This window comes from Gymnoscopelus microlampas, assembly GCF_963454915.1.
Source record: "Gymnoscopelus microlampas genome assembly, chromosome: 16".
NCBI lineage: Eukaryota > Metazoa > Chordata > Actinopteri > Myctophiformes > Myctophidae > Gymnoscopelus > Gymnoscopelus microlampas.
In genome coordinates, this window is record NC_139953.1 from 26400339 (window position 1) to 26425306 (window position 24968).

General features: G+C 41.7%; 1 protein-coding gene across 1 annotated transcript in view; it reads right to left on the bottom strand.

Moving 5' to 3' along the window:
- Positions 1-20385, bottom strand: part of nudt14 (nudix (nucleoside diphosphate linked moiety X)-type motif 14) — a 34990-nt gene extending 14605 nt beyond the window's left edge. The window contains exons 1-2 of the mRNA XM_084081831.1: positions 20236-20385; positions 6096-6139 (exon numbers count right to left, since the gene is read on the bottom strand). Coding sequence (XP_083937957.1) covers positions 6096-6139; positions 20236-20316 — 125 coding nt within the window. The 5' untranslated portion in view covers positions 20317-20385. The remainder of the gene's footprint in view (positions 1-6095; positions 6140-20235) is intronic.
- Positions 20386-24968: the final 4583 nt, after the last annotated feature.

A 24968-nucleotide genomic window follows, 5' to 3' on the forward strand; every position in this document is an offset into this window, starting at 1 on the left:
CACTGACTCAGATTGGTCAGGTCATTTATGGGATATTCTAACATATGGACCATCATCAGTTCATTCACAATCCATACTCTGAAATGAATCCACACTCTGGTGAAGGTCTGTATGGACTGAAATCTTAAGCCTGATTTATTTTATACTTTATGCACGCGGGTGTCAAGCACGATAGCCTATCTACAAGCTCACGACACATTGTGAGCTTGTAGATCTGCTATATTCTGTGCATGACACAGGAGCACAACTCAGTATAAATCAGACTTTAGATTGAATAAATTACTTTCTTGAACTTGAGTTTTGCAGGATTTAGGTTTTCTGTGTGTGTATGTGTGTCTGTGAGTGTGTGTGTGTGTGTGTGTGTGTGTGTGTGTGTGTGTGTGTGTGTGTGTGTGTGTGTGTGTGTGTGTGTGTGTGTGTGTGTGTGTGTGTGTGTGTGTGTGTGTGTGTGTGTGTGTGTGTGTGTGTGTGTGTGTGTGCGTGCGTGCGTGCGTGCGTGCGTGCGTGCGTGCGTGCGTGCGTGCGTGCGTGCGTGCGTGCGTGCGTGCGTGCGTGCGTGCGTGTGTCTGTGAGTGATTGTTTTGCTGCCAGTGGCGACTTGAGGCCTGGGTTATGTGTTGGGAAAGTGGAAGCGTCTGAGGCGGCAGGAAACCCTGCCCTGTCTTTCCCATGACGAGAGAGAGAAAGAGAGAGTGTGAAGCCCAATTCATATATCGTCACACGACGGCGTTGCACGTCGAAAAATGCATTCGCATTCTTTTCCACCATTCACGGCGTGAGCTAGTGGATGAGGGGAAAGTGTAGAGGGGAAAAAAGGACCAATACAAATTCTTAAAGTGGAATCCAACGACCAGCCTAAAAAAATAATAATGCTGTTAAAAAGGGTTATACAGTAGGGTATACTTCTATTTTTAGTCTAGTTAGTTAAACCAGTGGTTCTCAACTCCTGGGGAGTCGGGACCCTGACTACAGGCAATTTCAATCTGTTCCAAGTCGTTCACTGTCTTCACTTGGGTGTCCCTGGTGTAACTGCAGTTTCTGATCAGACAGCTAGAATAAAAAAACGCGACAGTCTGGGGGTCCCTGTAGGAGTTCAAAATGTTTCATGTGACCTTTAGTGAAATTAGTTCAAATTCCCAATCCTACCTTTCCTACAATCTAACTTTCCATTGTTGAAGCAAAAATGCCAATAGCACTGGTGCCAAGATATCTACAGTATGTGTGGTCCTGTTATCAGCTGCATTATACTGTGTGAGAGGAAGAGGTCAGCTGATTAAAAAGCCCCCAGTCAATTCAGGGGCCTCTTATCTGGGCACAGCCAACTATGGAAACCCCTGTCACTTCTCTATCCTCTTCCTTTCTCCATCACACCTTCATTCACATCCCCCGCTCCTTCATTCACTTCCCCCGCTCCTAGGAAAGGCTGTGTACCCATTGGTTGGCAGGTTTTTTTCTTCTCAAGGTCTTCAAAAAACAGCCCTACTAGATCTCCCGTCATATCCATTTTTGTGTAAAAAAAAAAAGGATGGAAAATTAGACAGTCAACTGGCCTTTCGCATTTCAAGGTTGCTATTTTGAAGATTTTAAAAGACAAAAACATTAGATTTTTCAAGATTATTTCATAGCCACCCGTGACCCAACAAGCCTGAGTTATACTTTGTGGCACGCACCGCTCTACAAGCACACAATGAGTCGCTGCATTGAGAGCTGGTCGATCTGATATTTTTGGTGCGCAACACCGGAGCGCAACCAAGTATAAATCAGGCATTGACAAGCATGCATGAAATGAAAAACTCACTAATTTGTGTGACACACAGGTTATAGCGGAGTACAGAAGTCTTAGCACCAGAAAGTTTTTTGATGCAACCTCCAGTACAAACGGAGGTACAGATCCGAGCCAGAAGTGGGGGGAAACGCAGGCCTGGGGCATGGAAGTTTTCCCGTGAGGCAGGTCTGGGCCTTGAACCGTTTGTTCCATGCCATTACTGCTGCGTGCACCGCTTCCCTCCCCAAAAAACCTGCGCTAATGTTTAAACCAAGAAGCAGGCTGAACGGGTGCTCGGGACATTTCACGCGCCGTTAAGCTTGGAGTTCTCTCGGCGGGGCTTCCGGGGCCGGACAGCGGGAAAACTGTGCGCGGCAGTAGACACATGAGTGAAAACAGAGGAGAGGGTCTTTCCATGCTTCAGTGATCGTGTGTTGTTTGGCTACAGTACAGCGCGCTTGTCAAAGAGGGACATTTTGGCTTTGTGGGTTGACAATCTGTTGAGGTGCTTTATTTTTTACTTTTATTCAATATGTATTTCGGAGTCGACTGGACAAGAAGGCAACCCACTATAAATAATTATATAATTGATCAAAAACTGCTTGTCACATTTCATATATATTTTTGTGACGATCCATCCAGAGCAATGTAATGTCATTATATTGACTTAGGTGAGCAGATTCTCACCGCCTGTAAATATGTGTATGTATTTTTGCAGATGTACAGGATTCATGTGGATGACCTATTTTGAGATTTTAAGAAAAGGAGAAAGCACAAGCAGGTTCAGTGTATTTCCGAGGGATGCTTTGCCAGGACACGAGTGGTTGATGCACAGAATATCTTCTGCAGGGGACTGAGTCACTGAACCTCTCCCCTCTCCCTAAAGGGTGCTCTCTTGTGCAAAGCAACCCTGCCAATAACCAGGTTTACCCTTTAGCCCACTCCAGTATGGATAAGAATCTACCATTACAGAATTATATAAAAATCCCATCTCAAAAAGTCTAAATAAAGGTAATAATCACATGTCAAACAATCTTAATGCACCTATGCTGAACTTTTTGAATCAGTCAGTAGGGGCTAACAGTCTACAAAACATTGTTATTGCAGCTGCAGCAACCAGCCGCCTTTAGTCAATCAAAGTCAAATCGAAGTAAAAAAGAAGCACAGAAGGTTGACCCACCAAAATTAAATAGCTACCCAACAGTAGCTACCCAACAGAACGGACACGTAACAATGTAGAACATGATTAAATAATGATTCTGCTACTTTTGTCTACCAAAGTGTCAAAAGAAGTGCCTTGATATATGACACGTAACAATGTCATGCCCAGAGGGGATGTAATGTATTAGCATCTAGCGACCTAGGCCTACCCTCAAACCCCCTGGAGGTGAGAGGATGGGAACACGGCACAATTCAACACAGCATGGCTGCTGTCGTGCCACTAAAGACATCCACATATGCTGCTGCTTCCAAATGACTTTACCTTTCAGCTGGCTCCAGGCCACACACACACACACACACACACACACACACACAACACTAACAGGTCATAAACACATACCATTATTCCAGTGCTCCAATAAACACTTAGGTGTCAAACTAACAGAGATCATAAGAATGGTTAGTGAGGGGACACACATCTCTGAAGAACCTAAACAAACCCGTACTTGAGGATTGGTACAGTTTGTTTCAAACCTGGAAATTGTTGCAGCTATTATAAAGAATATTAGATAATTATAATAATTGTGTCAGACAGAAGATAAAGTGATTTTGGTTCAACAAACAACTTTTTTTTATTTAAAAGTATTTACTCTGGGAATTATACAGCATATTTCTTGATGTGCCAATTGTCTCGGTTTTCCAGAGAGTGTTACAATATGAAGTTATGAATGTTATTAACAATCCGGTACCTGTCAACATATCGTTGCTGTCGGGCAGAAACCTTGTATCTCCATATTTCAACGTCATGTTTTTAGGTATACTTCGTCATACTACAGCGTCACAAAAGGAGAAAAATAGCTCATCTTCAAGCTAGTAGATTTGAAAAATGGTGAGAGCAAAAGTGGTTAAGTGTGTCGGTTTTATAAATATTGAACCAATGAAAAGTATTAACAAGAGCTTGTAATAACTACATTGGATCCATTGGAACACAGGTTCCTTTTTCCATTTGCTGAAAAGTAACAGTTTTGTTGTGGACATACCAGGTTTCCACCCGACAGTGACGATATGGCTAGGGGCTAGCTGTCATGGTAGAATTACCTCCTAAGGTGCAGATTTGAATGCACCTCTGGGCTATTTTGTCATGGAAATATGGGACTGAGGTTTATTGCTGCTGTCTCCATGGTACAATCTTTTACAGTAAAATAAATGCCCTCTCTTGGGGGTCTTATAGAGGAAGGAAAGGGCTTGAGACCTACCTAGGGGCATTGTGATAACTTTTGGCTAAATAGGTGGGTATACTGTAGGAAGCTGTTGATTTGACATAAATGTGTGATATTTCTGTTTGTTATAGTGGCCCCATCTATAAGCTCTACTACAAGCATGCGAGCTTGTAGAGTCAGAGTGGTGGCTATGTTTGCCAAATGTTCACCCATTATGACATACTCAGAATAGGGACGTTAGGGTTTATTTAGGGTTAATTCAAGAGTTAGGGTTAGGGTTAGGGTTAGGGTTCAAGAATAAAAACACACGCACACCATCTTAACTTGCTCAATAAAGTTTTTTAGCATTTAAATGTTGAGCACACACACACACACACACACACACACACACACACACAATATTATTATGCAAAAATGTTATATAGTATCTTAAAAAACTGCTTTATTAGCCTACAAAGCACAACAGAAATTGCTTCCATACAGCATTCAAACATTTTTCCAATTAAAGAAAACCGGTATGAGCTGAGAGGAACACTTAATTATGTTCAAAACTACTAGAGCTAGAACAAACATTAAAGAGGAGATGTACAATGGTTATGGCAACAAAAACATGGAATAGTTGTGATAATGACTTAGAAATGTGCAGTTCAATCTATAAATTCAAGAAAATGCTTAAAGATAATATAATAGATAAATATAAATTACATTATATTATTAGTAGTAGTATGTGAAACGTCCACATTTTTGTCTTTGTCTTTTATATCGATGTTTTGCCATTGTTTCTGTTTTATATTTATTATATTATAATAATAATTATAGGTAAAAAAGGGTAGGCATTATAAGCTACGGCTTCAGCCTACACCTTTTCGGTCCATGTGTTGTTTTTGTGTTTTTTGTTGTGACTAACTCTGTACATGGCTTAACACCAAAATAAAACAACACACACACACACACACACACACACACACACACACACACACACACACACACACACACACACACACACACACACACACACACACACACACACACACACACACACACACACACACACACACACACACACACACACACACACACACACAATATATTTGCTAAGCGTACCACTATGTATAACAAAGGACATTCATTTATGAAAACATAAGAATACTAAATGTGTAGATGCAAGGTTTCTGCCCAACAGACAACAATATGGTCTGTGCACTAACCACAACTAACCAGTTGAACTACCAGGGACCCCACATTAGCTTTTTGATAATAACATATAGAAAATAAAATAAAACTGTCTCTCTTGTGATTTGTTTTGACAGGACGGCTTTGCATGACGTCACATTACGCCCCTTACGTGTCGTGGTTCAGGCTTAAAGATTAAAAGGCACATTTTTTATGTTGCCATCGCTATTTTACCTCCAAGGTATGTTTGACTTATTACCAAACGCTCCCCACCATGTGCCATCAATCTTTGAGTAATTGCACACAGCAATTCTCCCCAAAGGGCTTCTTTCAAATATATATGAGTTGATGTCACATGATTTAAAACCTTGTGGTAATGAGATCAAGCCTTTATACGTTGTATACCAATACTAATTCGTATTTGAGGTACACCCATGACATTTTCTAGGTTGTCAAGTGCATCTCAGTTGTCAAAGCATGCAGGGAGAAAACATGAGGTCTTGTCTTATAAAGCTGTCTTATCGAGCCCATGGTGCTATGCTAGGTGGGGGCCTAGGTAGAAAAACAATGGCACAGAAAGTGCTCGGCAGTTGTACCACTCATCCTGTGTCGCCTGCTTTATGCACACAGAAACCACCTGAACAGGTACAGGTGTGTGTGTGTGTGTGTGTGTGTGTGTGTGTGTGTGTGTGTGTGTGTGTGTGTGTGTGTGTGTGTGTGTGTGTGTGTGTGTGTGTGTGTGTGTGTGTGTGTGTCTTTGCGTAGTTTTTATTTACCTGTCATGGGTTCGCATGAAGTCCCAGGATTTCTTTGTCCCATTCTGTGAATACAAAAAAGGCATGTTGCAGATTACCACAAACCTGTGCTGGTCCATAGACCAATTATTTGTTTACTAACATTGAGACTGGACGCACAGGTGATCGTTTCATGCAATCAATTCCCAACCTGTTGTTTCGGGGTGCGCTGGTTTCAGCACACCCCAACCCCCTCTTGTGTGTTGGCTAGTGAGGCGTATCCTAGCGAGACCTGATAGAATGGGTTTCAATGCACTCATACTGGTTGCACGCATACTGGTTCTTATCAGTGTGACGTCGTCTGTTAAGGGGTCTATACACTCAACTGGTAATTGGCTAAAGGACAAGCCATGGGGTCAACAAAATCAGTATGTTTCATCCAGGAATCTAAAGTCCTACTGGCACTGCCATTTTGCCATCCTGTGTGGGGAATAGGCGCTGGTCTCAAATGCCGACTCAAATGCGCTCCAGAACTCTCCCAGCTCCCTACCCTACCTCAAGTCACTTCCATATTTCTGCCACAGCTGGAGTGGGAATGAAATGAAGGCGCACAGCATATTCTAGGGTAATCCTTCCAGTAGTTTGTAAGATATCTTGTTTGGGCCCAAAAGTGGTGGATGCATGGACAGACTGGCATACTGTAGCCATCCTTAGAGCCCCACCACTGAAAATCATTCTTCTAGAAGTGCGGCATCTAACTCGATTCTGTTACATTGAACAATTCTGTTTATGCCTGTGTAGTGTGTACATGAGCAACCCCCAGTAAGTATATGTGTATATGTGTACATACACACACACACACACACACACACACACACACACACACACACACACACACACACACACACACACACAATATATACATGTTAATTAGAGCATTTTAAGTAAGACAGGCACCATCGAATGACACGCAGAGAAAAACAATAAATCTTCTTGGGAATTCCACTAAAGCATGTCAGCATGGTCAAACAGTTTTGGCATGACCTAGCAGGTCTTGGCCATATAAGCAACAATGTTCAATGAGTTAATGGGAAGTGAAGCTTTGTGCATCATTAACTACACCGTAGTGTAAAACAAGAGCATGAAGCCAGGTTTTGTGTGGGACAAGTTATAGTATGACTCAGGTTGTGTTTACTTAACACCCATTCTGTCACATCCCTGAAATTGGCTCGTGATCTTTTGCCTCAAAAATGTGGCGGCCACAATGTAGAGGACAATGTGGAGAGCAAACAAATGGCTTACATCAAATTACATTTGGTAGCTTTCCAGGCCAGGACAGTATAAAAACAAAAGAACCCACACATAACAAGGTGTCACTAGAAGACTTTTGCTTTCAGGTATGCAGGCCTCCTGACTACTGAATTAAACGAATGCACCTGCTGCGGGTTCAAACAAAGTCCAAAATCTCGTTCTACATCTCGACTGTTTGTGACGATTATCTTTTAGACACACAACTTGATCATATCATCAAGGCAGCCTGGAGACTCCCAAATCCTACGAAGTTTCATGAAAATCCTCTGTTCAAGTTAACTTGCTAACGACACACACACACACACACACCCACACCCACACATTTTAATAATTTATTCATGTCCACATAAAGGACAGCATACAAGGACACAAATATTAAAGGTACAGTTACATTCACAATATCATGGCATGTGTCTTTGTGATACAATAAGCATGTCACTCAGTACTCTATGGGTATAAGTAGGGATGTACAATAGGGTATAGCAGTGGCGGCCATTTTCTGGTTCCACGCCATAAAAGCCAATGCATTTTTCTCATAGAGATTTCCAAAAATATTTATATCCATTTTTTTAAGCCTAGAATTTTAAGCCATCCATTATGAATCATGACCATAAAACCTTTGATTCTGTGAAATAAATGATATAATATACTATATTTAATAAATACCCTTTGTTTTATGGTTTTCATTTTTTTCCCCTCACAGAATCAAATGTTTTATGGTCATTTCACCCTGGATGGCTTGATTCTAGGCTTAATATAATTGATATAAATATTTTTGTAAATCTCTATGGGAAAAATACATTGGCTATTTGGGGTGGAACCAGAAAATAGCCGCCACTGCTACTGTATGCCCTATATTATTGGCCGATATTAGCTTAAAAATGTAAATGTAATTTGTTTTTGTTTTTAGGTTACAAGAGTTCTTACTGTATGGTGTGTGATATGAAATGTGAGTTTACCATAATTCCAGTAATCCTTAATCATATTCCTGCAGAGAAATGAGACAGACTCCAGTCACTTTCAAATTAGAGCACTGCAGAGGGCAGGTGTGTGTCTGTGTCCAGCTGACGCTCGTTGACTCTCGTTAATGTTATAATGTTATAGGCATCAAAGCAATTGTGCTTCTGCACTGTCAAATAGGCCAACATCTTTCTAATCTAAGATTAGTGGGACTCATTCAAATGACCACCAGTGAGGACTCACTTTATTGAAAACCTGACAACATCACTGTATTATATTAGATTTATTAGATGTTATATTGATATTATAGCTATTTTATTTTATTAGATATGTGATGTCGTTACCTGACAATTAGTTTTGACTTTTGGTGAAGAAGCCCGCATATATCGGTATCGGTTGGTATCGGTATCAGAAATTAGGAGTTGGACAATGTCGGTATATCGCTCGTTGACTCTGGTTAATGTTATAATGTTATAGGCATCAAAGCAATTATGCTTCTGCACTGTCAAATAGGCCAACATCTTTCTAATCTAAGATTAGTGGGACTCATTCAAATGACCACCAGTGGACTCACTTTATTGAAAACCTGACAACATCACTGTATTATATTAGATTTATTAGATGTTATATTGATATTATAGCTATTTTATGTATGTGATGTTGTTACCTGACAATTAGTTTGACTTTTGGTGAAGAAGCCCGCATATATCGGTATCGGTTGATATCGGTGTCAGAAATTAGGAGTTGGACAATGTCGGTATATCGGATATCTGTAAAAGAAAAAGTAAATATCGAACATCCCTAGGTATCCCCTAAGTAACACAGTGTCTCCACCATATGTGGGTCTGGCGGCTGCCAATTATAGCAGAGACAGCACAATACTTTGCCAGCCTTTTTGCCTATTTTTGGGCATCCCAAGTTGTTGAAACCCTCTAACAACCAGTCTGTGGTTATGTCCTAGGTTGCCAAATATAAGAACAAATAGTCTGAACCTATAGCCCAGCTCTGAGATGGTATGTAGAAGTGGTTGGTATTTAATGACCTTGGTCATAAAAGCTTCCTCTAGGCTAGGGTCAAAGGTGCAGGCTATCTCTAGTACAGACACTTCTCTGGACTCTACATCAACTACAACAACATCTGGTGTATTAGCCGTCAAAGATGTCTGGGTTATCACAGAGATGAAACATGGATGGAAACACACACACACACACACACACACACACACACACACACACACACACACACACACACACACACACACACACACACACACACACACACACACACACACACACACACACACACACACACACACACACACACACACACACACACACACACACACACACACACACACACACACCAACTCCCAAGGCATATTTTGAGAGACACCGTTATGTCAACAACTGTGCAAATCGCACGCCATCATCTCCCCCCAGGACAACGGTACCACGCCCTTCTCAGTTCTTCTTCTCAATTAGATATATATATAGCTACTGCGAATCCATGCAAGCAAACAATAAATCACTTGTGACTGAATCATTGATGTTCTTTGCGTGACTTGTGGGCTCATGTCACAGAGCTGTAGGTTATTTCAATAAATCTTTCAAAAACAAATAAGGATAAATGGTTTTGGTTATTACATCAGCTTAAAGCCTGGGGAAACACAACCAGCACCCTCCTTTCATTATCAAAGTAGACTTGAGGACCTCCTCAAAAGCAACAAATGACCACGCAGAATTATCTTCAGGGATCTTCAGGCAGTGGAAACAGGACGTTCTGGGAAGAGGCACCTCTAGATGGAAGTTCAGAAAGAGTGGTGTTCCCTTGAGTACGCTTCATAAGCTAATCCTGAGGCTGTGATAGCTTAACCGAGTCAGGCAAACTCCCTGACAGCAAATTACTTCTGCATGTGCATAAGATCATGTTTGATGTAGCTTGTGTCGTCCTTAGGGATGCACATTTTATATAATCTTAAAGTCGACTTTCACTCAGGTAATTGGGAAGGATATGTCCACTAGACGCCATCTGTTATATATGGAATAGTGTTTCACGTTTTCCCCCTCTCTGTCTATGGTTTTCCTATTTCTCAAGTGTCCTGAAAAGTCCAATATTAAGACTACAAAGAAAACATGCATAATTACAATGCAGTCTGAGCGATTAAATATGGCACTTATTCACCCACAAATCTCCTACTCAATGATGCACACTCTGGTGGCTTAATTCAGTGGTTCTCAAACTTTTTAATTCAAAGGACACCCCTGTTTGTCATTAGGCACAGAACCCCATAACTCAGAGAGTATACAAATGGAACCATTTGTTTTCTAGCTATCAATAATTTTACTGGGGACTCCCTGAAACCCCTTCAAGGACACCTGGGGGTTCCCAGACCCCACTTTAATAACCAATGGTTATCAAACCAATTCAAGTGAATTTCCCATACAGCAATGGTAACGCTAACAGTTTAGTTTCATGCGTAAGAAAGACATGTTTATCGTCACTGACGTAAATCGGAACCATTTATTCACAAGCATCCCTAGTTGGTCCACTACTTCTGTTCCTCGTAGCACCATTTCTTTCTCCAGTGGCGTAACAGCTGGTGTGCTGAAGAAGAGGTTGAGCTGGGCGGGTGCTTTGGGTGTAGGGGGGCTCCGAGCGTGACACAATAAGCTCTTTGAGAGTCCAGATAGCGAGAAACATCAAACGAGAAAGGAGGCTTGCACCGGTTTCCAAGACAAATAGGCCAGGGGTCTTCAACGTTTTTCAGGGACCAAGGACCCCTTAGCTGAGAGAGAGATGAAGCAGGTACCCCAACTACATATTGTAATAAAATTGTGTTGCAGATTGAACTTTTTCATAGATTTCATTGATAGCTTTATAGACTTCTTTGACAGCACTATCAATGTGTAGCGTTGTGTTAGAGTCATGTTAATGCGTATTTTCAGTTAACCACTTAAACCCTCAATGCTAATCTTTTTTCCCCTTACACCAAACCTCTTTGCCGAAAATAGACGATCTACACACTCACAGTAGATCTTTTATTTTTGGCTAAGGTTCTCCTCAGAATAGGGATGGGTTCAAGTGGCTAATGTAAAAAAAACATCCTGTCACATCAAGATTTGGCGGCCCCCCTGTAGCAACTCTGAGGATCCCCTAGGGGTCCCAGACCACCTGTTGAAGACCCCTGAAATAGGCTATAGGTCCACTGAGTTCCCTGTCCGACACTGGCGCAATAGCATCATGGGCTATGTTACAAAGGGGCTGTCACCTTACTTACTAGGGATATGTACTGTAAGGACAGAACTGGGATGCATTGCCTCATCGTTTTCCCCCCCTATTGCACAACAGGATGTCCAATGTCCAAAATGGATATAGGACATCTGCACACAACAAACAACTTTCAGGTATGGGTTACACTCAACGTTTATTAATGAAGATGACAGACTCTTTTCAACAATCACATCAGATTGGCATTCTGGCACAACCTGTTTGGAGCCCCTTGTATACACACACACACACACACACACAGCCCTGTCACCACTCACAGATGGAAGGGTTCCCCTCATTACTAGGGCCACTTGCTGGGGGGGGTAGCCCTCTGGAGACAGAGAGAATCACAGGCTGACATGGATTACGACAGAGAGATTAGTCCATGGGGACAGAGAGAGAGAGAGAGAGAGAGAGAGAGAGATGAGAGAGAGAGAGAGAGAGAGAGAGAGAGAGAGAGAGAGAGAGAGAGAGAGAGAGAGAGAGAGAGAGAGAGAGAGAGAGAGAGAGAGAGAGAGAGAGAGAGAGAGAGAGAGAGAGAGAGAGAGAGAGAGAGAGAGAGAGAGAGAGAGAGAGAGAGAGAGAGAGAGAGAGAGAGAGAGAGAGAGAGAGAGAGAGAGAGAGAGAGAGAGAGAGAGAGAGAGAGAGAAGCTGGGACAAGGACCTTGAAATTAATGTGGTAAACTAATGTGGTCCCTCTGGCTTTGCCTGCTCAAAATGACAGCCTCTTGTGTGAATGGGTATTGTAGAGCCTGTGGGATGTGAGGTCTTGATCTTTTAGGTCCTTAAAGTCTAATAACCATCATACACGCATGTACTCACGCACGCACGAACTATGAACCTGACAGGTGCAGGGGGAAAACAATCATCTGCCCTGCTGCGAGATACAATGGCAGTCTTTAATTCCCACCATGTGCTCTTCAATTTCCCTGGATTTAGGATCAGCTGGTCTCCTGTCCAACCTAACAGACGGAAGCAAGGGAGCCACGTGAACCAACTTTAGTCAGGAAACTCTTTACATTTTATGGTAAAATGGGGCAGATTGGCCCTGCTTGTAAAACGTAATGTAAATATTCTATAATGGCATAGTCAGAGGCTTAAAAGGCTTATTATTCTATGGTCCTAGGTTTTGGTCATAGCAGGGCTTTTATGCTTGTTTGAGCATGTGCTAAACATCAGATTGTATTTCCAGCTAAGATATGAATGTATTTCGTTTTCTTGTTTTTCTAAACGCTATACGGATTAAGCCTACTCTTAAGTGCTCACTTCAAATTATTATTTCCCCCCCTTTTTCTACCAATTAAGTTGTTATGCCAATTCCCAATTTCCCCCACACAAGTGTAGTCCCTGTCACTACTAGCCCCTACAGGTCATGTGGGAGGTTGCGTCCCCTCTGATACACATGAAGTCACCAGTCACTTCTTTACACCTGACAGTTAGGAATTTCACCAGCATGTGGAGAAACGCACTATCACACCTAGTTCTTCTCCCTGCTGAACAGGCACACAGACCAACCTGTATGAGTCATTAATGCAGAGACAGTGATCGTCCTCCCCGCCTGGCTTCCCCACCTCGAACACGACCAGTTGTGTTCTTTGGACTGCCTGGAAAAGCCAAGTGCTCTGAATTTGGACAGACGTTGCTGTGGGGTATAGGAACTCAACAGTTGCATGTTGGCCACACTGTATAAAAAGAAATTAGGCCAATGGCTGTAACTAACACCTAAAAACTATTATTTTAATTGGTATAATGAATAAATATAATGTAATTAGCAACCAAACAAACAATGGTTCAATGTAAGATTAGTGGGATTTAAGTCAATGAGGGACAATCACCTGCTTTGTAGACAGGGTGGGCAATGAGAGGAAACAAAAGGCTCCCAAAATTCAAATTAAAAAATAGCTCCTCTTAGGGCTGACATTAGCTCCTCTCTGAGGGGGTGACTGTGTGAGAGATTGACAGTGGCGTCTAAAAGGTGCAGATGTGCCACCTCTCCTCCGAACTGAAAAGCCTTTGTGAGAGGGGTGTCCCAGAGCGTCCCTCCCCAACTCCAGAGGAGACACCACGGTGGGATGAAAGGGAGGACAGAGGGAGAGAGTCCACCGTCCATTCTTTTGTTGTCCATCTGCTGTCTTTAGCTGTTCCGCCTCCCTCTCTTGACAAGCTTAGCAGTGCCTCCCCCACTCACAGGTGTAATGACCGTCACCACACATACAATTCCTCACTTTTCAGCAGGGGCACTCAAGCCCCACACTCCCATGACCTGAACCTACTTTTAATTAGTACAGCAACAAGAGCTCAGTGAACCAGTGGCTTGATAGCACACTTGTGACTGAAAAGCAATTATATCCATCTGCATTTTGTTCCCATCTGTAGCCTAAATGTCACAATGTGCACACACACAACCCGCAAACTGCTGAGTGCTGAAACACATACATTTTTCATGTGCTTGCACGATTGTACCTTGTTAAGAAAAATACATTGTGCTAAAAAAGTACATAATTCAAGATCCCGACTGCCCAGTAGCTTGTTCTGATTGCCAAAGCCAAGGACACCATCCAATCCCTAGGATAGTGATTGGATGATAGAGGAGTAGGATCGTTACTAGTACAAAATGCACCACAAGACCTACTTGTCATTTTATTATACACCTAGATTCTTAGAATATTAAGAACATTAACATACCTACACACACACCCACAGTCCCACAACCACCATGGACTGTCCCCTAGGATTTTCCCTGAAATTAAGCCACCCTATGAGATTACTTGTCAGAAATATCAACATCATTCAAGAAAAAGTAATCTAAATTTGACATGCTCTCTGACTAAGTTGCTTCGAATTGTAATAGGCCTAATGCGTGTATCAGGCATTACCTGCCAAAATTATACTCACTGTCTTATAATATATATAATACACTGTCTAAGACAAAGTGTATTTCTTTTGTTGTACAATCAGGTTTTGTGATGGTCCTCCTGAGAGAACAGTTGTGTGTGCCGATGCATGCAAAAGCACCACCAGTCATCTGTGAGCAAAATTAACTGAGTGTACAGTATATTTTATTTACACTATCCCATGTTCATCACATAGTGTATGGGTAGATAAGAGTAAACTTATTTTGCTCTGGTTATTTTGCTCTGGACATTGTAACAGCAATAACAGTGAAAATAAGGTGAACTTATATACAGCCACAGGGACACCACAGACCACACAATATTATCTGCCATCAGTCTGCAGCTTATCTAAATCAGATTTAAACACATTTTATACTGTTGTAGGATGGTGTCGCACAGCTAAAATACACAATCTACAAGCTCATAGTGTGTAGCGGTGTGTTGTGAGCTTGTTGGTATTTATCTATGACATGCTCTAAATAGGGAAGGCAGGTTGAAAGTGGTTAAATACGATATTATGTTTTGTATTTAAAAAGTAGAAAATGTACTCTATAGGCTAAACATGTCATCAACTCCAAAAATAACAGGAGGTGAGCCATTTGGTAACTGCTTGATTTGAGAAGGTCCTACAAAGAGCACAGCAAACCCCAAGCATGGGTCACCGGGCTCAACATACGCTCACTTCATGCATGCACAACCACACAGGAGAAGGGTCAGAGGTCGTCATTGACCGCACCAACCACCTGTCTGTCAATAGACCATCAGGGCCAATGAAGCCACACTCAGCCTTTTAGACCTTGCAGATGTAACGGGAGAACCCTGGACAAGATCTCCCTGAACAAGTTAAGCACACACAAACATGGTTGGTGTGTTGCACTGTACCTGCACAAACGGCAGTGGTGGAAGACAAACTCAATTACTTAAAGCAGCACTATGTACGTTTTTCTATATCTTTCCATAAATGTATAGACTCAGGGGGGTCTCGGCTAGGGGCTTTACCGTTTTACTATGTATAGGGAAGACAATGAGTTGCATATGGGCATTCGAGCTCTAGTGCTGCAGAGGTAAAAAACGTCAAACACGCGAGAGAAGATTGCCTATTTATCAACCGTTTTACCTGGGGACCGCCCGCCCCTTACATTCTGTGTCATTCACACACTGTGTGCACGGTGAAAATAGCAGACCTACAAGCTCACAACACGTATTGTAGATCTGCTAATAATTGTAGCACTGCCCCTTCCTGCTTGCGATTGGCTGAATTCAGGAAAGGGGCCGCCCCTTCGTACTCGATCACGCTGGTTACACCAAGGCAGAACTGCCAATCAAAGCGCCGACTGGCCAATCACAGCGCGTCCTCGCCGGACACGCTTGCTTCAGACAGATGTAAACAGTGTGGCCTTGAGTGAAAATGTGTCTTTGGAAACTTTTACAAACTATGGAAAACAAAGAATCAACAGTGGAGTCCAGATCATGAAGATGCAGTAGCCTACATTGACAATCTTCAATGGTAAGACGACTGACACGTTATTATAATGGCAATGTGTGTATAATGGGTAACATGAATCTACCATTATAAAACGATGCCTTGCATGGTCAATTTCAAGTCCACACAAGTGTAATCAGGGAGGGTAAACAGCCATGCTGAAACATTGTGTCTAAGACGTTTGCGTGTCAGTGTAAATTAAAGGGGGTGTAACAAGTGTAGTATTGAAATTAATTAAGTGCAATTAAGTGCATTAAATGCACCTCAAAATTGTACTTAAGTAGAGTACTTAATTAAATGTACTTAGTTACTTTCCACCCCTGGCCCTGACAAACCGTACAGAGATTCTAAGCTTGCCTCTTGCCCTCTCTGGGACCAACCTATATTAAACATACATACATACATACATACATACATATATACATACTTACATATACATACATACACATATACTGTATATACTAGCTCTTATCCAACACATCCCACATACACTAATTTCACACTAAGCATTTCTGTGGCTGCTGTTTGAAGCTGTTAATTTTCAAACAATTTGAATATTCTCATACTTATTTTTTATATTTTAATCATGGCACAGCCACGCACATGTGCACATGGAGCTGCTTTCAATATGCTCCCATGTTGATCTGCCACTGGCTGCTAATGCGTGTTTTGGCTGGTGTAGTGAGGGAGTGACAATCTGGGGGTTGTTGTCCCCTTTGGACAGCAATATATTTTTTTTTTCCACAAAATTACTATTGATGATCAAGTGGCCAGTTGACAGTAGGCTTTTCTCTACACGAACATACTGTAGCAATATTTAGAATCTTAACTACTTCACACAAGTACATAGTTGACGTTTCCTGGTTTTACACAAGGCCATGTAAAGAAGGAAAGGATATAAATGTGACTTTCTTCTTCCAGAAATTCCAGCTGGCAGATTCGAATCACTGGCAAGCAAACTGACTCCAACTTTGGTGGAATGCTTTGAAGCCAATGAGATGAGGCTGGAAGTGTATGACTAAACACTATCTTTGAATGAAATGATTGCAACCTTTGTAAAATAATCGGTTCAGGAAAATAAGACATTTCATTTGTATTCTGATGCATACATTTTCGATGTGCACAGTGCACACTATATCATTTTATTGAGATATCTAAAGAAAACAGAGCAAGTGTCTGAGTGTGCAAGTACAGGCTGTCACTGCGAGACTGTCAATTAGTGACAACTTGTCAACCATTTTTGAGTGGTGCCAACCACTCCTACATTTGACTTTGTCCGTCCGTCCGTATGTCCGTCCGTCCGGCTGATTGGTCAAGCTTCACGTGACACGTGACAACATGTTGTCACGTGTCACGTGACAACATATTGTTGCTGATTGTTGCGGATGCAACCAGTTACACTTTCAAAGGCACCACTCTCTTCACACTGGGTGTGATTTTTTTTATTACTAGAGTCGGGCCACTAGGCAGCCCTCACACCTACGTTGCACCGCCGATCCGACTGATATGCCCATATATGGAGATCTCTGAATCTGTCAGTCCTTGTCCCTTTTATGCCCATAAATGGGGATCCCTGATGTCATCACTATATGCCCATATATGGGCATGCCCCCTTTTGTGCCCATATATGGAATTGACTGATTTGTTTGCACCTGATGCCACATTGAGGTTAGAAAACACACTCCATATTTGGGCGTAGCTGCATTGGGAACTCCTTATATGGTTATGGTGACATGAGCGTGACATCCGATTATCTGACAACGGTTGCAATGATTAGGAAATATTGTTAATACACACAGCTCTCATTAACTTGCCTCGTGTCAATGACGCATGCCATGGCATAGAACATGTCCGCCTTTGTTTTTAAACAGGAAAGATTCCAATGCAGGTTTGCGTTTTGGCGATGAAAGTGTCTCATGAGGAGCAACTTACCAGTATATATTTACCCTAAATGTCAAAGCAAAGAGCCTTGATTTGATTTATTGGATATTCAATTTAGAACGAGTATTCGGATATTCACTTGGAAAATGTGCAGAATATCAGAACAGAAGCTTGACAAAAAGATATTCGGGACAGCCCCATTTCTCTGCCTATTGACCTGGTTACTTTCACATCCCAGTTCAACAAAGACTGTAATGGAATGTAATGGAAGACCAACCCCCCCAATGTCATAAGCACACGTTCACAAGCACACACACACACACACACACACACACACACACACAGGTTTTATTATCCTCTCCTGTCTCCTTGGGTTGTCATTGTTTGGTGCAGCAGGGCAGTGCGATCATCACTCCACCACACTTGCTCCCTTGGGTCTCCCTGCTCACTGTGCAGTGTACCAGGGTCTTGTTTCACCTATACTGGGTCACCAAATACTAAGACTTGAGCCCTCTAATAGTCCATCCACATTGCCAGCAATTTCATCAATCACAATGTTGTTGAGTCATTTTCTATGCATTTTGTTTATATAAAGGACTATGTGTAGCATCTGCCAGTTTTCTGTACAACCAGCACTCGAAGAAGAATGACATTATTGTAACACAGAGTCAGGAAATAAGGTCATCCTGGATTTCTGCATTTGTTCAGGTCACCCGGTTTCTGTCACCGCTGCAACGTGTTCAGTAGTATTATTTTACACTTTAGCGTAATCTCTCTCAAATTAAAAACCGGAGGACACAAGCAGATTTAGGCTCATGCACAATTGGAAAATTGCAGTGTGTCCCTTCTGAGGAGATTATGGGAATGAGCAATGTGGTGTGTGTGTGTGTGTTTACGGCTGTACATGATGACTCAGTGATGTGACTGCAGGACTAGGCAGACATCTCAAGAAGAAGGTGACTTCTCTCTAAGCGACAAGTACAGAATCTCTCTTGGATTCTGAAACTAACCATTTTTACACACACACACACACACACACACACACACACACACACACACACACACACACACACACACACTATATCTCCAAAGCAGCTTACAATATTTGCAGCACTAGAGCACTTACATTCAATGTCCTCCACACAGGAAATCTATATTGTCTTTATGCTCATATACATCAGAGTTATGGTAAACATCCTATGCCTACCAATAGCATTTGCTGTAAAGGTCTGTCTCTAAAGAAGAAAGATTGAAGGGAACTTTAAATAGATAGACCTTTGCTAGACCTTTGCTGTCTGATTCCACGGGGGAGATTCAGTTGTCAATGGCAGTACAGCAGTAAGAAACACAGGGTAGATATGGAAAGAATATGATACAGCTAAGGTGTAGCAACACAATACTAATAATAATGATTTAGAAGATACAACATGGGTCAGGTATTAACACAGTGGGACAGGGAAAGGGCTGGAGTACCTGACACCAGGTATAGTATAGAAAAACTTGCCTGGCCCTCAACACTTGGACTATGTATGTACAGTAATATACTACAGTATATGTACATTAGTCACTGGAACTGACTTTATTTCAATCCTGATCTACAAAGAAACAAGGGTTGTTTCTTTGTAGATCAGGGTTGAAATAAAGTCACAGAATGCCTTGCCAGTTGCCACAGTACTAAAGTCAACTGGAATTTTGACTCCTTCTCTCCAGAAGTCAGCGACCTGCCTAATTTCCAACTGAAAGACGCCTTGCTTGGGTTAGCTGACCTAATGTAAAGCATGTGGTCTTGGTGAATGATGCTGGTGGAGCACAAACCTAACAGGCTACTAGTCACTGTGCTAACATAAATCTGTCTCCTATCCGCCGGAGGCTTCATTTTAAAGTATTACTTTTGGTGATAATCGGGACAACCGTTGTGAAAACATCACAAAGCCTAGGCATTTATGCAGTGCACCTAAATGCGACGAATGCAGCTGTGCCATCATCAGCGTCCCTGCTTTAAGGTTAACTGGTCCTGCTAGCAAGATGCTAAATGAATGGGAGGGGGTTGGGCTGTGTGATACATTGATATTAGTTACCTATCGAATTAAGTGACTCCGATGGCTTCTTGTTTTAACAGACGGGATTAAACACTGAGGATTGCATTTCATGTCAAAACAAGGCAACAAAAATGAGGTCGGTTTCTTCAAGCAGTTGATCTAAATGGCAAATATTTCAATATCCCCACACAGAGGCGGTCACGGCAGGATGAATCGATTAACCACAAACACCAACACAGCGACCTCTGGGGGCACAGTATTCGATAGGTCATCCATTCCGGTGTATGAAACGTGTACCCGCAATCTGACCACTGATGATAAAGCTAGTGATGTATTATTGGACTCACCTGGTTATAGTGCACCCTGAACGGTGTCAGATAATTAGAGTTGGTGCATGGCCCGACTTCAATGTTATTAATCTGTTCCATACTAGCAGGCTTGGCGGCCCAATGCTGCTTCTCCCGTTACACTGAAAAGACCACTCTCCTGGTTAGCTGCACAACTGCAAGCGCAGTGAAGGAATTTCTACGGAAGCTCATAAGGGACATCGCTTTTCGATTAAATTCATTTATACGATAATGTAGTTGGACTGTTCAAACTAACTTTGCACGCTAACATGCGCACGGGGCTGCTTCAGTGTTTTAGAACAAAAAAAAAATAACAGCGCGTGACAAACACGTTTTATTTGTTATTTGTTTCACAAAGAGCAATGTGCTTTCTTTATCACTGCTCGTAAATAACTGATTTATGTGATGCACTACTGTACTAACCCCAGAAGCCTAATTATCCACAATCAACTTAGATCCTATTTTTTATATTATCTGGAATCTAGAGTTGCAATACCAACCCTTGACAGCCCATTCATCCAAACAGAAAAGTCCTATCTGATTGTATTAAACTACATTAAACTCACCAATTTTGCAGCTGTATGGAAAGCTTGAATTATCCTCTTTATATCTGCTTTAAAGGTAGGTAGGGTAAAGTGATATTCTTTTGTTAAAATAAGTTAAATAGCTTTATATTCTGAGTACTCGTTGCTATAGAGTGTTTGTTCAGTTACAGGAGTCTCCATCTCTCCATCTTCATTAAACAGATTGGAAGGATTGGTATCCTGAGCATTTTCAGATCAGGATACCAATTTTATAGAATTAGGACAGAGAACTCATACAGGATACATATTAAGCAAGTGAAATTGGAAGTGATGACACAAAGAAATGAGCATGCACAATTGGAACTGGAACACTATAAATGAAGCTGATAAATGGGTACTCTCTCCTGATTGGCTGAAATGGTGTCACCTACCTGAAAATGTATTTTATGTCTATCAAAGAGCTGGAGAGACAGAGAGACCCCTATTACTGAACAACCACTCTATAGCAATGAGTACTATCAGAATATAGTGCTTTAAACTTCTAACAAAAACCTTTTGTTTTAACCAAAAAATATCACTTACCCTACCTTTAAGTGTTGTTTCATAAACATCCACCATAGAAATGTTATGAGCTACTTTCTGTCAATAAATTCAGTGCAGGTGATTATTTTTTTAGGTGTTGGAGTTTGGAAACACTGGTTTTCAATAACGAAACGTCCTGCTGCCACCTGCATTATGTGCAATTTTGAAACGGGTGGTATGGTACGCAGGAAGAGTGATTTCCAACGAGCGCTCCTAACTCCAACAGAAAAATAGTCACCTGCAGGGAATTCATTGACAGAAAGTAGCTCATAACATGTCTATGGTGGATTTTTATGAAACAAAAACTTTGCAGATAGAAATAGGATAATTCAAGCTTTCCGTACAGCTGCAATGTTGGTTAGTTTAACGTAGTTTACAATCAGATAAGACTTTTCTGTTTGGATGAATGAGCTGTCAAGGGTTGGTATTGCAACTCTAGATTCCAGATATTAAAGATAGGATCTAAGAGTTGCTTGCAGCTATAGCCTAATAATATGTCTGTGATGGTCCCAGTCAAAAGCAAAACATCTGGTTGAAATTAATGTCCACAAAAACAGGCCAAGTTGAGCATATACAGACTTGAGGGTAGGTCTTTAGATGACCAACCCGGCTATATGACTGATTCAGGTAGGCCTACACTGCTTACAAAACATAGACACTAATCAGACGCTATCCATTGAGGGGGGGCTGCCACTTGAATTAATTAGGCGTATTATGCAGGTCCTCTGTGGACCCCATCTCTCTGAGGGAGGGAAGAAAATAGGTTGTATGACCCAATTTACCTATATCTCATAGGAATTTGAAGTCATTATCTTCTGAAAGGGGCAAAGTGCTTAGTTTAAGCGTTCAAATCGTGTAGGCAAAGGGTTAGACTTTACAAGTGTGTCAAGTGTTTTTCAGTTAACCTATAAGAGATAGATAGATAGACAGACAGACAGACAGACAGACAGACAGACAGACAGACAGACAGACAGACAGACAGTCTTGCTTTCAGTCAAGATGATTTAAGAAAAATATACATGGTTTTCTTTCACCCTGAAGCTTAAACTGTGTACTTGTGCTCAACAATGTCTCTTGTTACATAAAACATTAGCTTGACAAGGTGTCTCCCATTCATAAAATGCTGAGTAATGAATAAGATGGGTGTAGGGGCCCTGTCTCGCTAATCAGGCCCTTAGAAGGAAGCTAGATGATGTCACCTGCTCACATCGGAACATGCTTCATAATGGAAAAGATTATGTTGAATTGCAATCTCGACTGGTCCAACTTCCTCCTCCAAAGGAGCCAGTACTCCCACCCACAACACAAGGACAGGATGTAACACTTTTGCTAGCTGATTTACATCTAACTAAATACAGGGCCTAGACAAAACAATGTGGGGGCCCACAAAGAGGAACCGGCGTCTTTCTGAAGGGCAGGACCGATTTATATTGCCCAATCCGGCCAAGCTGCAGGGCCCGATAAGCTGGGAGGGAAGGTCGATTTGAAGCATTGTACTAGAGTCATTATAATTTATATTTCGTTGCACAGCGGTGTTGTGTACCAGAGATAGCAGGTCTACAAGCTCACAACGTGTCGCAGTGTGACGCATCGTGAGCTTGTAGATTAGTTTTCTTTTGTGCACAACACCGGCATGCAACGAAGTATAAATCACCCTTAATGAGCTGCCACAGCCAGAAAAGTCCCCAAAATCTCCACTATTACATAAGCTGAAAAAAAAGACTTGGCATAAGAATGGGGCTCAATGACATTAAGTGCCCAAACAGGGCATAAAAATGGAGCTCAGAACAAATCAAGTATGAATTTTAGCACTAAAAGGTTTTCAAGAGAGCATTTGCATGCACAGGCCTGGTGTATTCACTTTGACACCCCACTTTTAACTTTGTAAACTTTCACTGCCTTTGCCACAACTTTTCTTGGCAGTTCAGCTCATCTTTCATACCAACCCTATAAACTCTCTTTCTTTGTGCGCACATCAAAATCAGTTTTTTAAATGCCTAACCTTAACCTTAATCACAACCACTAACCCTAACCTCCAAGACCCCTTCTCTTATGCTAAAATTAACCCTAACCTGAACCAATCACCCCAACCCTAAACCATACATTGTTACCCCAAATCTAAAGATCCCTTTACCCATAAAAAACACCCCTTTTCTCATGGGGACCAGACCAATGTCCCCCACAAGTTCAGGTGTTACTTCCCACCTATGATGTACACACAACATATACAGACAGATGCCGACTTTGGCTCTGTGGGAGAGATCGAGCACTCAGGAAACCCATGCACATGATTAATTTAGTTGCTCTAAGAAGGCAGGAACTGATCCATGATGGTTTGACACAAACCAAATGAATATTTCATGCTCTCGCATTTTTATTTTATTTTTTGCCAAAAAATCTCCAGATTAGATTTCCTGCAGTGCTGCAGACTGAGGCTTATGATCACAAGTATTCCGTCTCTGGGGGCTGGCAGTAGACAAGCAAGCAGAAACATGGCAGACAGCAGATGTTTGTGAGTGTTCATGTGGATCATGTGGTTGCTGAACATATTATACAAACATACTTATGACGATCTTAAAGGTTTTGCACAAACATGTTCTTAGTACCTTGAGGGCATTTGAATGTAAATGAGTCAAAAGATTTTTTTTTCTCCCCCCCCCCCCCCAGAGAGAAGTTCATTCCCCTTTTGAATTTTCAGTTCATTTTAGAGATACATTAATCCAAGAAGAACGCAAATACGAAGCCAATGGCAGAGAATAACAGACACGGATCTGAACCATAAAGATTTGAACCCAGATCAGCCAAAGAAAAATGAGTCTGGAGGAGGAGGGTTCAACAGTTTAACCACTGATGAGCACAACTGTTTTTATTTACTAAAGTTAAATAACACATATGACACATCAGAACAAGAGTTAGAAATTGTAGTGAAGAGGACTTTTATGCCAGGGCCTGTAATCCTTTATACTTTCAAGGACCCCAGTTGAACGGGTCTCCTTAAAAAGGGCCCAAAACCTTATCTACTCCTGAGTTTTGGTCCTGAGGCGCCCACGACGTGTTAATCCCATCCTTCCAAGAACACGTTGGTGCGGGGCCCTCTCAGTCATGCCAAATTAACATCCGCAGGCGGCTGATGCAAGCCAGACTTCCTTGGGCTTAGCCGAATGCCAAAACTGGAGCTTCCCTATAGGTCATAAAGCCTTGGATCCTCTTCCTGTCTGTCCCCCCACTTTTGTCATTCCTGCTGTCTCTCTCCCTCTCTTTATCCTGCTCTCTGTTTCTGCCTCATGTAAGCCTCTAGTTACTGTTCATTCATCATCATTTTCTATGACTGTCTCATCCATCCATTTCTCCATCTCTCAGTCACTCCTTCCAATACATATCAGTTGATTTGTTATTTGGATATTGTATCTCAGTAGTGCTGTCATTAAATAATATATAACACTGATATTATTTTGCTGGTTATGTGTACATGCATACGATATGATTCTAACATCAGGAGTCTGCACACACGGGACCATTTTCAGATTCAGTCAATATTATTTAAACTGTGGAATAACCCTCATTTTGTAGCAAAAACAAACAAAAACAAAAAATAGAAAAGAAACTTGAAGTGGTCTATCCATAGCA